The 14,986-nt window shown below is 38.2% G+C and overlaps 1 protein-coding gene across 2 annotated transcripts; it reads left to right on the plus strand.

Moving 5' to 3' along the window:
• The first annotated feature begins 1,641 nt into the window (after positions 1-1,641).
• On the plus strand, positions 1,642-9,386 carry LOC115415625 (protein FAM177A1-like). 2 transcript variants are annotated; one of them, XM_030129268.1, is made up of 5 exons: positions 1,642-1,765; positions 2,073-2,300; positions 5,327-5,393; positions 6,277-6,374; positions 9,056-9,386. In XM_030129268.1, the coding sequence occupies exons 1-5, from the start codon at positions 1,697-1,699 to the stop codon at positions 9,269-9,271; spliced, it is 678 nt and encodes a 225-aa protein (XP_029985128.1). In that variant the 5' UTR covers positions 1,642-1,696; the 3' UTR covers positions 9,272-9,386. The 2 variants fall into 2 exon arrangements, with proteins under 2 accessions (XP_029985128.1, XP_029985130.1); XM_030129270.1 differs by having other exon boundaries at positions 2,073-2,294.
• Positions 9,387-14,986: the final 5,600 nt, after the last annotated feature.

Consider the following 14,986-nt stretch of genomic DNA (forward strand, 5'->3'; position numbering starts at 1 on the left):
TGTAGTGAAATACTCTGGTAAAGTACCTAAACTTTGCAGGCTTCTTACTTGTACTATATAATACCAGAGTAAAAGTATTCACAACTGATGTTCTGAAACATTACGACAGACAAAGCCAAGGCTCATTAAGTAACCTAACATATTAATGGGTCACATACACTAAACCTTTTATCCATGTTCTTTGTGCAACAGTTGTGTGCAGCTCATACAGCATAAAACATCCACTGTATAAAAACTCAGCTTCCAAAACCTGTTATCAGCAAAATACATTCAAAGTATAAAAATTGGCAGCAGTCATTGTGCAGTAAAATGCTCTCTGTCAGGCGTGAATTAATAGCTATCACTGCTGCATTCATATGTATGTTACACTTTACTGCTGTTCGGTAGATGGTAAAGTAATTTTGAAGTCCTTAAATTACAAGACTATTGTTCTATCGAACTTACAAAACCTAGTTTTTAAATATTGTGGGAAATTCATTCATTCATTTTCTGAACCCGCTTTATCCTCACTAGGGTCACGGGGGTCGCTTGGAGCCTATCCCAGCTACATAGGGGCGAAGGCGGGGTACACCCTGGACAAGTCGCCAGTTCATCGTAGGGCTGAACATATAGAGACAAACAATCACTCTCACATTCACACCTATGGGCAATTTAGATTAACCAATTAACCTATTAGTGCATGTTTTTGGATGGTGGGAGGAAGCCGGAGTACCCGGAGAGAACCCACGCAGACACGGGGAGAACATGCAAACTCCACACAGAAAGGTCCCACCCCCCGTCGACTGGTGTTGGAATCGAACCCAGGACCTTCTTGCTGTGAGGCACGAGTGCTAACCACTGCACCACCGTGTCACCTATTGTGGGAAATCAAAAATAAAATTGAAAAGAAGCACATCATACATGATTTTAAATATTTCCTGAAATATGATGTGGTGTAGTGCATGATGTAATGTAAAGTGGTGACCTTTATTATTATTATTATTATTATTATTATTATTATTATTATTGTTGTTGTTGTTGTTGTTGTTGTTGTTGTTGTTGATAATAATAATAATAATAATAATAATAATAATAATAATAATAATAAAAACATGGGATCAAATGCAAATACTGTTTTTTTATTATTCTGATGATGATGATGATGGTTGCTATTAACACTATTAATTATATTATTATTGTTGTTGTTGTTGTTGTTGTTGTTGTTGTTGATGATGATGATGATGATGATAATAATAATAAAAATAATAATAATAATAATAATAATAATAATAATAATAATAATAATAATAATAATAATAGTAATAATAATAAATAGTGATAATAGCAACCATCATCATCATCAGAATAATAAAAACAGTATTTGCATTTGCTCCAATGGTTTTATTATTATTATTATTATTATTATTATTATTATTATTATTATTGTTATTATTATTATTATCATCATCATCATCGTCATCATCAATAAAAATACAAAAAAATAAAACAACAATATTAATAATTTCCGGGGAAAAAGTAATTCTAAAAAATGTCATACAATCATATATACCAAGAGTGTTTTAATTAATTTATTGATTTATGTTCAGTAATGTGACTGTGACGTTACGTACGGCGACGCACGGTACTTCCGGTTTGCGCCGTGCGGAGGAGAGGCGTCGTGGGCGCAGCATCCAGAGATACAAAGAAGACGGCGACAATGGCAGATATATCACTGTACCTCACTAACGTCAATGTGTCCATAGGACAGAACATGGACGTGGAAAAGGTCCGTAAACACAGCTGTGTCACTCTTTGTCCTTTAACTGTGTGTATTTTCTCCTCTCCGTGTTGTGATTTGTTTACTGGATGTGTGTATGTGTGTGTGTGTGTGTGTGTGTGTGTGTGTGTGTGTGTGTGTGTGTGTGTGTGTGTGTGTGTGTGTGTGTGTGATGTCGTTCATCCTAATGTGCACTTGTCAACAGTGTTACTATGGCCGGTCATTACTGCACTACGGAATTATTTCTCCATATTTTGATGATATCTGACAGACTCCCATAATGCAATAGTTCTTATAGTATTTGTGTTGTGGTCAGACTCTGAGTCCAAACCCAGGGAAGGACTTTGAGAGTGTGGAGCTGGGAGAATTTGACAAGAAACAGGAGGAGGAGCAGCAGCAGCAGAGGGAGAAGGTTCCACGGAGGATCATCCATTTCTCCAGTGGGGAGACCATGGAGGAGTACAGCACCGATGAAGAGGAGGAGGAGGAGGACAAGGAGCCTGAGAGGAAAGACCTGCTGTCTCCTCCGGTCGATGCGGTGAGGGTGAGGAGCGGTGCAGGGGAGGAGGGGTGGAGGGGTGGAGGGGTGGGTGCAGGGTTTATGTGAGGGCACGAAGGGTAGGAGGTCTGCAGGAGCTGTGATGGGTCAAACATATGGCCCGTGGGCCAAAACTGGCCCTCTTAAGGGTCCAATCTGGCCCCGTGGGATGAATTGGCAAAGAGACATTCCGTGCGTTTCCATGACAACTTTTATTCCTGGTTTAATCTGATTAAAGGTTAGATCCTATTTAAGATGCCCATGTAAACACCTTATTCCAGTTGAAAAAGAAAAGGTCAGATTAAATTTAAACCCGAATAAAGTCACTGGTTTAATCCACTTTTTATTCCGAACTAAATTATTCCTCGGACATGTAAACCCTTTATTCTGTTTGAACTTTATTCCTGCCATTCTGCACATGCTCGTTGTCTTGTCCTGTCGCGATGACGCACACATTCTGCACTGGCGGAAGAATATGCAATGCAACGTAGTCAACCCAAACCGTTCCAGTGGGCTATTCTGATGGGATCTACCAGCCTGGAAAACCCTGAAGGAAGACTTCACCACTTGTTTTTTATTCATTCATTTGTCATGCACTAATGAGTTCGATAAGTGGGTAAATCAGTTTGCACTGCAGTGCACTGATTTCCTTCTGTTAGCTTAGCCTAGTTTAGCATAATCACTTCATTCCTATGGTCAGACGTAGCCAGGCTTTTATAGGTGATTTGTAGTATTTTATGACTGATTTTGTGAAATTCAGTTCTCCCTAATCATTACTTTAGTCCGCTGGGGTCAATATGATCACAAATTGAGGCTCAACTCATGGCCATGTGACTTACCACAGTAATAAACTCTTGGGAAATAAAAACTAATGCAAAGCTAAAACGGCAAAGCAAAGCTAATTTAGCGCATGCATCCTTTCCAACAAAAAGATTTTCCAACTTCTGTCAACACAACAGTCCCAAGATTGTATGAGTGCAGTAAGTCGCAGATCTAAAGAAATAATTAGGGAGACTCGGATTTCGAAAATCACTTACGAAAGACAACAAATCATCTTTAATAAACTGGCTACGTGTGACCATGGGAATGCAGTGACTATGCTAAGCTAACAGAAGGGCTGCGAGAACAAGGCAACATGAGCACTGCAGCACAAACCCTTTTGCTCACTTATCTACCTCATTAATACCTCATGTAAACCTTTATTCGGGTTTAACATTTCCATGTAAACAGAGGAGAAAATACTTTAGTTCTGAATTAATTTCTTCTGGAAAAATAAATCGGATTTAAAAAACATCATGTAACCGTACCCATTGACAGTTAAGTTGTATTGATCATCAGTGTTGGAGTAACATGTCACAAAAGTAATGCAATACAGTAACAGATTACTTTTTTGCTCTAACCCAGTATTGTAAAGCATTACTAATGAATTTTCAGTAATATTTTGCTTGGCACATGTTCAATAGCACTTCCGTTACAACACACTTTTTGCCCATAATGTAATTGCTCAAATAAAAAAAAATAAATAAAAAACTCCAAGACCTCGAGACCTTAACGAATCAAAAATGCAGCAGGAAAGTTCCATTTCCTGTTGGTGGTCAACCAATGGGTGAAGATGGCAGAAGACAGTACATTGACAACATGGACACATGCTCGTTACTTCAAGGTCGTCAGAGATACAGACAAGAAAAACATAATAGTCAAATGCAACCTTTGTCCAAAAGAACTATTTATTTATTTGTTTGTTTATTTAGTAGGGACAGTACACATTAACGAGCATTTCTGTAAATGTACCAGTATCAGCAAAACAGCTATTTTTCAACTGTTGTCCCTGGGTAAGATGTAAAATACCAGCATTCATAAAAATTAGAAACATTTTTAAAAAATTAAGGCTACACCCTCACATTACATAGCATTAGTTCACATACATAGTATACACAGTTAACCTTTAAGTATTAGTAAAACACCTAGAGAGACATTGCTACATGGGCAGGTGGTCATGCAGCGCAAAACAGAGAAAACTTGATTCCAGTGATGATGAATATGAACATGAACAATTTACCTGGTTGCAAGCAGCTCTTGTTAGTGAAATGCAGTAGTGCAGATTATCTGGACACTCGGGAGAAAACATGCAACGTGCATCAGGAGACCTGCAGGGCCCTAGTATGTACAATGTTGATTTGATTTCAGCCAGTTTTTAAGTTCAGTCTTGAAGGTTATTGACATTGAGAAATAGCACTAGCAATTTAACATCAACATCAACATTGCCTTGAGTCTTCACTTTGTACCTGGATCGCCCTCAGTCATTATGCTACACCGTATCCTCCTCTACTGGATTTAAAATGCTTCGAAGTACATTTTCTCATTTTAGAATGTTAAGTTCTACCTCTGTAGTTATTTTGGCGAAAGTAACTCAAAAATACTACAGGAGTCATGTAATGCTTTACAATTCTGAGACAGTAATATTGTAAGGTAGGGAATTACTCTGAAATAGCAGTAACATGTAATCTGTAATGTATTACAGTTTGGAAGTGACTTGCACAACACTGTTGATCATAAAGTTAGATGCTATATTTTTCAGTTCCAGATGCCTGTTACTAGATATTTCGTGTCTTTGTAGATCTGCTATGATCTGTGAGTTGTAATGCACATGTGTAAGTGATAAATTGAGGCAGAAAATTGTTAAAATTCAGCTATTTTTCTTAAGAAATTTTAGGTTGTTCATGAATTTTCATGATATTCACATGTTTTGTGTAAGTATAGTTTGTAAAGGTAAAAATTTATACAGCCTGTCATTTTACCTACAAAGAAAAATTTGCAGTTGTCATTATTTATAAGATATTATGCTATTATTTTACTGGTCTGGCCCACTTCAGGTCAAATTAGGCTTAATGTGGCCGCTGAACTAAAATGAGTTTGACACCTATGATGTGGGAAGTACAAGTATTTTCATTGTCATCAATTTGAAAAGTCATTGTGTGTGTGTGTGTGTGTGTGTGTGTGTGTGTGTGTGGGTGTGTGGGTGTGTGTTGCAGTCGAAGATGACGTGGGGTCCATACTTTTGGTTCCACATGTGGAGAGCTGCAACATCCACCATCTCAGGTTTGATTAAATAATGCTTTAAAATCAAATAAACCATCATCTGTGACTATAATGAATTTTTTCAGCAATTATTGAACCACTAATCCACACATATGCTTTAAAAAGGTAATGTAAAGTAGAGTTCCTCAGTGTTTTTAGGAGCTCTTATTTGGACATTTAAAGGCTCCATAGTGAATATGTGTAGACCTGAACATTTTGCATCACAGTTCCTACATTGAGCCAGAGAGTGACTTAATTTACTTTGAAAAGATACCAATTAGGTCAGACAGCAGAAAAAAGCTATAGGTTTTTTCTGGGTTATAAAATTAAAAAAAAAAAAACAACTACATTTTGACACTATTATTAGTATTTGTGAAAACTGTGACATTAAATGAACTGGCTGAAATCGAGGTACTCCTGAATCAGATGATATTTGACACCTGATTCTGACTGATATTATTTATTTATTTATTTTTATTTACCTTTATTTAACCAGGAAGTCTCATTGAGGTTAGAAATCTCTTTTGCAAGAGACACCTGGCCCAGGTAGAATCCATACAAAGTCAAAATTCTATAAAACACATACATAATACACAGTGAACAATAACAGGATAACAATTATTCAACCATAATGGACTCTCAAATAAAACAGTGACATTCCTCCTTCGTTGCATTCTCCATGATAGTACAGGAACACTGAAGAAAAACTAAATAAACTAGAGCCAGTCCGGTACTACAAAAGCAGTTCTCTGTCTCTGAGGATTAATATTCACTGTTAACAAAAAGTAGAAATGCTAAATTTTGATCGAACTGAATTTTAATTTTGTAATGAGGATGAATGTTGAGGAAATGTTCCTTTTAGACAGAATGTAAATGTTCTGTTAATACTTTTACCATATTCCAGCCTGTGACTACCTGGGTGAGAGGATGGCCTCCCTCTTCGGCATCACCTCCGCCAAATATCAGTACGCCATCGACGAATACTACAGGATGAAGAAAGAGGTAGGTGGAGCTGGTGTGTGTGTGTGTGTGTGTGTGTGTGTGTGTGGGGAGGGGGTTAAGACACATGATCTCAGTGCAGAGATAGAATGTTATACTTAATGCTATTAATACTGTGGTACATCACAGAGACATACAGAACCTTTACAGTAAGCTTTTAGTCTACCCTGTGGGGGTAGTGTTATGATCTAGGGCAGTCTTTCTCAGATAGGGGTACGCATACGCCCAGGGGTATTTGGAAGAAGCCCAGGGGGTTCTTGGCCGGACTACTAAGACCCTGTCTATACAAAGATGGTTTCAGTCGAATCCGCAAAGGTTTTGTATCAGATAGGCCTTTTGTCCACACGAAACCGGTGTTTTCAGTCACTGAAACCGCAACTTTTTGAAACCAGGTCCCAGACTGAATAAATTTGAAAATGTCGGTTTCGCTTCTTCATCTGTGCGACCAAACCACAAATTTTCTAAAACGATGATGTCATAGCCCCACCTCTTTAACCTTTCACCCCGGAAGCAAGATGCCACTTCACAGCAACAACAACAATGGCGGACTACAGAGTAGTGCTGGTGCTACAACAGCTAGGCAAGGCAAGGCAAATTTATTTGTATGGCACAAATCATACACAGGGCAATTCACAGTGCTTTACAAAAATGGAAGAGACAAGTTAAAAATACACAATTACAATTAAAAATAATCAATAAAACATAACTAATAATCAATTAAAATAAAGTAAAAGAGAAGAGGTCAGATAGAACCCTTTCAGTTGTTCTATGCACAGTTGAACAGAGCTGTTTTCAGCCTGGGCTTAAACATTGTCACAGAGGCCTGAAGACTGTTTCAGAGTTTAGCTGCATGGAACTGAAACACAGCTTCACTGTGTTTAGTCCTGACGCTGGGCACCAGCAGAAGACCAGTCCCTGAGGTTCTCAGGGTCCGAGGGGATTCATATGGGACCAACATGTCAGAGATGTACATTGGTGCTAGACCATGGACAGACTTATACAGACTATTGAGCTTATTGGAAATATTGAAATCAAAATCTTCAGGTACACTTTAATTACAATGAACGACAAACAACCATAGCTAACAATATTCACTACATCCTCTTGGATCTACCGCGGAGAGTTGTTGTTCTTGTTCATCTGTAGTTTATGGTTTGTATACAGTATGCAAGCTTTATGCGCATGTTCCACGTCTTCTTCTCCATTTTTTGCGAGAGCATTACAATGCCACATACAGGCCTGGCATTTGTACTACAGCATTTTCAGTCATGTTCACTGGTTTCATGTGGAAGTAGATATTTCCTGAAATGACTCAGTGTTCACGGAGCACTCTTCTAAAAACGACAAAGCAGAAGATCGGATAGTGGAAGATGCGGTTTTGTGTGGACATGGCCTAAAATGACCGCAGCACTCTAACATAGCGGCAGAAGCTTACAAATTTAGTTTAGTTTAGTTTGAATATGCAACAAAACAAAGTAATCCTACTTAGTCTTTACAAATGAAACAGATTAAAAGAAAACAAAACAAATAAACAAAAATAAAAACCTGTACATGTACATGAAAACAAAGTATGACGTGATTGACACATTCAAAGTTATTATTGATAGAATATGCCAGTGAGATACAGGGACATTGGTCCTATTTATTGCATGTACATTTTTGGCTTGAAAGTCTCCGGATGCAAAAAGAGACAGTAGTAAATAATAGACCTGTGAAAGTTACTGATTTTAAATTAGCCCATAAAGCCCAAGTGCTACTTTTATGGAAGTTCCCAAATTAATTTTTCTCTCTATTGAACCTTTTCTTAAGTGATTTATCATCGTTTATTATAATATTACCCTCTGTATCTTGTATTTCTCACTACAAATCATGTATTCCTCTAAACTTAATTTAGATATACAATAAAACTCAGTGTAGATTCAAAGGTTATTATATCAAAACAGAGAAAACTAGAGAAAAAGTGACTTTTTCAGCAAAGATACTGTATCATAACTGAATGTAAAAACAGGCATTTCCATCTACTGTCATTGATCCAACTCCATGGGTTTTACTGGTGAATCAATGTTGTAGAAGATGACGGTGTTTTCATGTTCCCTACGGAGCCTCTGAACGTCCAAATGGGTCATATCTGATGACCATGAAAAGTCGACAAACTGCACTTTACACCAATTATTTACATGTATTGATAGGATTAATGGATCAACAGGTATTAAATAGTTTAGATCAGTAGATATTTGGGTCTTTATGGGTTAAATGAATATGTCAAAAAGGACACATTTTTGCAGTAATTCATGCCATAAGTTGTAACAGATGTAATGATCACCAAATCAAAAAAGAAAAATAATAAAAATGTCCAAAAAAATGCTATAAAATCCCTAATAGCTAGTATTGTTTGTTTGATTGATGTGACACATATGTAACCTTGTTCTATGGTAACTTATTAATTGGTCTTGTAATTAACGTACACCAAACTATCATTATTTATTTATTTTTAACCATGAACCTGTCCAGGGACTATAGATGTAAGTTGGCACTTATACTATAACCTGGCACCAAGCATCTTTCCTCTTAGTCTGTCTAGGTCATTGTATTGTTGTGCACTGCCCCTGTACAGATAAAGGCATACCATACCATTATTTATTTATCAGCTAAGCATAATTTTTCCCCTGGTGTCATTTTCCCAGAGGGAGGAGGAGAAGGAGGAAAACCGTCTGTCCGAAGAGGCTGAGCGATCCTTCGACAGGGCGGAGGAAGGGGAGGACGAGGCTATCACAATGACTGAACGGTCAGGGGAGATGCCCGCCGCCGCTGCCCGCCCCGATGCCACCTACCAGATTGAGAATGAAAATCACACACCCGCTAACACCATCAGAGTCCCCGCTATCATCACAGCAACTTAACCGGGACTTCAACACTTTAATGCCTTTTTGTTTGTTAAAGAAGGAACACTGTCTTGTTTCACCAAGCACCGTTCGGTTTGTGTCAGATACAGCTTTAAAGAAGGCCAGCGAAAAATAGCGGGACATCATACAGTGCGGTGCAACACTGCAGCAACTGGTAAACTCCAAAACTCCTGGATGATCTCTGCACCGTCAGAATTAACAAGAAATCTTATTTGTTATTGTGTTATTTCATTACCGTTCATTTACAGTCTCATCCAGCTTTCTCACATTTAGTTGAATTACTCTACTGACATCTGTGTCTACATTCAGACGTAGCTGAGTATTTTGGAAAAATTCAGAAAAATCTTCGTTTACATGGCCTCGTATATCTACACCGTCAAAAGCATGTCATGCCTGTAGATGGCAGTGTGGTGAGATGATCTAGTGCCATTAACCAATTAGAACCCAGAAAAGAAACACAATAAAACATTACTTCCGTTATGAACCTATGGGGATGGAATGCTGCGTTCCAGGCAACCCGTAACTCATGTTTTTCCAACTTTCTACTGGTGAAAAGGCACTGGAATGACAGTCAAACCTGTGACTTCCCACCCGTGAACTCGTACTACACTGAACAAAAATATAAATGCCCCACTTTTGTTTTTGCTCCCATTTTTCATGAGCTGAACTCAAAGATCTAAAACTTTTTCTATGTACACAAAAGGCCTATTTCTCTCAAATATTGTTCATAAATTTGTCTAAATCTGTGTTAGTGAGCACTTCTCCTTTGTCCTTTGCTGAGATAATCCATCCACCTCACAGGTGTGGCATATCAAGATGCTGATTAGACAGCAGGATTATTGCACAGGTGTGACTTAGGCTGGCCACAATAAAAGGCCACTCTAAAATGTGCAGTTTTACTGTATTGGGTGGTCCAGGGGGGTCAGAAAACCAGTCAGTATTTGGTGTGACCACCATTTTCCTCGCACAGTCTTCTTCATGAATTCTCTGAAACAGCTTTGGAGATGGCTTATGGTAGAGAAATGAACATTCAATTCACAGGGAAAAGCTCTGGTGGAGATTCCTGAAGTCAGCATGCCAATTGCATGTTCCCTCAAAACTTGTGACATCTGTGGTATTGTGCTGTGTGATAAAGCTGCACATTTTGGAGTGGCCTTTTATTGTGGCCAGCCTAAGGCACACCTGCGCAAAAATCATGCTGTCTAATCAGCATCTTGATATGCCACACCTGTGAGGTGGATGGATTATCTCAGCAAAGAAGAAGTGTTCACTAACACAAATTTAGACAGATTTGTGAACAATATTTGAGAGAAATAAACCTTGTGTGTACACAGAAAAAGTTTTAGATCTTTGAGTTCAGCTCATGAAAAATGGGAACAAAAACAAAAGTGGGGCATTTATATTTTTGTTCAGTGTAGATTGATGTACTCCCAGACCTGAGTCCTGACATCACGTAGCAATGGCAGCCCCCATGGATGTGATGTTTATGCAGATTGTTTATTAAAACAAGGTATTGCTCTGACATTATTTATCTGCAAATGTTCTGCATAATCAGCAGCTACTGTAGTGTTAGCTAGTTTTCAGTCCATTGAGTGCAAGAATAAATTAATACCAAATACGTATCCAAATATACAAATAACATAACATAAAAGGTATAACGGCTTCTCTTGCCTTATGCGCCGTTTTCACTCCTCTGTTTCCCTCAAATAAGCACAGAACAAGCACCTTTGGCGATAGAAATTATTATAAATGAACATAACGTACGGTCCACCATGCTGGTTTGTTTACATCTAACTACCACAGTTCCTTGCGCTCGGGCAGTTTGGTGTGACTTGCCTGGAATGTTACAAAGTCATGAGTCGTGGTTTGAAGTCGTGACTTACAGGCTCAAAAAACGGCCTGGAACGCAGCATTAGTGACGATGTAACGGTCACATGTTTTCCTGGTTCCGGGTCCAAGCAAATCCAAAACGTGCAATCAATACAATGCAAATGTATGAGCCGGTGACTTTTTTTACCATCACAAACTGCTTTTCTGATATGTCTAAGCAGATGTAAAAGGGTTTGAAGTCTCGAGTCAAACTGTGTTAGTTCTGTAGTCGTTAACAGCTGCGGTCTGTTTTTCAAGTCATGTTTAAGACCGCTGTGCAGGGACGTAGATTATTACTTAATTACTTTCCACGGAACTGGACAGAGCAGATAAAGGACTGATAAACAAAATATGAAGTATGAAGATGTGCAAACGCTTCATAAAAGCCTTATTTTATATCAAGTAAATACACAAAGATCCTGTTAAGCAGATACTAATTAGCTAAGATGCTAATATTCGCTACTTCCTTATTTTCTCATTTAATACTTGTACTTCACTTATCAGCTCCATCCTCTTCCTCTATACTTCATCATCACATATGAAGTGGTAGAATATTTTCACCGAAAATTGTGACATCTGTCTGAGAATCTGCGTTTCTCTCTGTTTACACACAAACACGAAAATGAAGATTTGCCAAAAGCTCCACTTTGGCCGGAGTTTTTAGAAACCATCGTTTTCGGTGTGCCTGCCCATCGTTATCGTGTCAGCGGTAGGCACAAATGAAGAAAGAAATGTTGGTTTTGCCAGATACCCGGTTACGTGTGGCCTTTATCAGTTGCTGCAGCAGCCTCCCAAATTCACACATTCGCTGTGGAGTGAAGGTTAAAAGTTGCTTCCCTGTGCCTCCGATGCACCAGACACTGTGCCTAAATCACCAACACAGCCAAGTCAGTGCCAGATCTGGACCAAAATAACATCCCATGATTCATCTCCTGACTGGTGCTTTACTTCAGTCTGCACTTGATGAACCGACTGTATGCACTTTTGATGCAGATACTTTGTGTCTAGATCTGGTCCAACTGGTGCATTCTTGATTCACTTCACTTCATCAAAAAAAATCTGGCCGGTTTAACACCCCACACATGTTTATTTGCTGCATATGTTAATTAATCACAGTGTGTGTGTGTGTGTGTGGATTAAATCATCTGTGGACCATGAGATTGACTGATATATGTTGAAAACCAATGAAAACGGGTTAGATGTTCTTGGTTACGTTATTATCTGCCTTATCTGCTACAGACGTTAAACTATGACCATGTGATGTGTAAGCCTTTGATAATGGCAGGGAATATATCACACTAAGTCTGTAGGAAGACATGCAAACTTACATTTTTAACTGTTTTACAATGATTTTTGATATTTATGTATTTATTTTAATGAACTGACTGAGCACTTACGTGTTTTTCTATTGTTTTAGTAACCCTGTATTGAATAAAATCATAATTATTGTCTTTATTTTTGATAAGCGTCTTTTCTGGATCTCAAAGACCTTCATATTTTCCTGCTTTTCCAGCAGGTTAAACTGGCTCAAATGGGGGAAAATGGAGTTGTGCTGTCTCGTCCGTCTTTTGAAAGACTCATAGTGGTGCTACAGTTTGAGTGATGTGAGGGATTGTCTTTGTGAGCGGCAACAAAGAGCCTGTGTCGAGCTGAACACAGACTCCTCTGAGGTCAGAGACCCCGGCCACTTGCAGCACAATGCCACCATTCTCAGGTCAGAGTGGGTTTCTGTGGTCCAGAACGACCTCGACCACAGTCACACCCTCGCCAGTAGAATGACTAACATACATAACATGTAACTACAAGCAACGCTTTTAACAGTCAAAAACAGGCAACGATAAATGAAAGGTTGTAAGTTAATGGACGCTGGTGCATCTAGGCAGAATACATACAGTATGAGGACAAGACAAGACATTAAATGGCTGCATTTTGGTTATGAATTCAGCTTCTGCCAAAGATATTCATTTTGTCAAATAGTTTCACTCTATAATGGAACCTTTGTTCTAGTACAGTATATGTTAGAGGTATTTGTAGATACTTTACTTGAATATTTCCATTTTATGCTGCTTCATTCCAATACTGCACTGTATACTGATTAGCCATGTGAGGCTAATCGGAGTCGTTTTAATTTTTTTATGAATTTTTGAAAATTGCTCAATGATAAGAGATAGGAAAATTTGAGATTTTGTGACCTTGCTGTGACCTTGAACATTGGCCTACTTGGCCCAAAATTTAATGGGTTGGTCCCAGGGCCTAGGTCTATCTGTGGGTAAAATTTGGTAAAAATGGTTGTAATAGTTTTCCCGTAAAGTTGCTAACAAACAAACAAACACACTAAGCAAAGTGATCACAATACCTTCTGGGGGAGGTAATTACTGTAGATTATGTCACTACAATGGGCTCTGTCAGTGGGTACGATACACTAGGCAGCAAGTGAACATGTAGACCTCGAAGCTGATGTGTTGGAAACAGTAAAATGGACAAGAGCAGGGACCTGAGCAACAAGCGAGGAACTGTGATGGTTAAATCACTGAGTCAGATCATCTCCACATCTTGCTGTTCATTCACTGTGGTTCCCCCTGGGGTTTGTCTTTTTCCCACTGGGTTTTTTAGAGTTTTTCCTTACTGAGAAGGAGGATCTAAGGACTGGAGCCCCGGGACATTGATCCATTTGCTTCACTGACTGTATACAACCTGATTACTTGACTGTTTGCTTATTTTCATTGTGTTTTTTTAATCAATTCAACAATTTTTGTAAAGCCCTACTAAAAGCATCTAAAGTGGTGGTTAACTATCGTTTACTGAGCTACAAGTTCTACCTCAATACACTGTCTGAATAAATTCATTTTACACATTCCCTCTAGTATAACATTTATAAATCTATTATGCAAATGTACACAAACTTATGTATACATCTACTAACACTTTCATATATCTTATTTGATTATGTGTTTATATATAATCCTTTTTTTCCAGTTCAACTTATTAAAGTTTGTGAAATTTTACACATTTTATCTCCTGAAGCCGATAATTAACAAAAAAAAACAAATAAACTGTAGACCAGTTGTCCCCCCCCAAAAAAGGGGAGCTATTAACATGCCTAATGAAGATGGTAATATTTATTAGTAGTGGTAGTAGTAGGAGTAGTAGTAGGAGTAGGAGTAGGAATAGGAGTAGTAGTAGTAGTAATAGTAGTAGGAGTAGTAGTTGTAGTAGTAGGAGTTGAGAAAACCTACTGTAAACTATGTAGTACAGCTATGATGGAGCTACATAACCAACACTGCCCTCTGGAGTTACATATCAGTATCTGGTTACCAGTATTATGATGTCACACTCTGAGATAGTATTCAGTAGCATGTTATCATAAAGTATTTGTGATCCCAGACATAACCACCAGGTCAAGGGTTCAAGGTGTGCCCATCATTACTATGTTGAAATGGACCATTTTAGGAAAAATCTTGTGGATGGGACAATGATGTTCTACAACCAGTCTATTAGTGCTGGGTGATGCCACACTTTTATGATTTGATACAATACCGATTACTTTTTTGGCATATATATTCGAGACCCAATACTGATACCGATACTTTCGCTGATTTTTTAAAACTGAAATCTTACGCTTAAAAGACATGTAACATGACAAATACTGTCCATTTAACAGCTTTAATTTGAATAGCCTTTGGTGGCCATTTTTTTTAACTCATAAAGACCCAGTGATATGTTTGCTCCAGTTACCAAGTGAATTTTTCTATCTATTTAACCTTTCATAAGTGATTATCACCATTTGTTATAATATTATCCTCTGTTTTTTGGCTTTTCTGTGTAAATCAGATATTTTCCAAT

The sequence above is a fragment of the Sphaeramia orbicularis genome, chromosome 24, assembly GCF_902148855.1.
Source record: "Sphaeramia orbicularis chromosome 24, fSphaOr1.1, whole genome shotgun sequence".
Lineage (NCBI taxonomy): Eukaryota > Metazoa > Chordata > Actinopteri > Kurtiformes > Apogonidae > Sphaeramia > Sphaeramia orbicularis.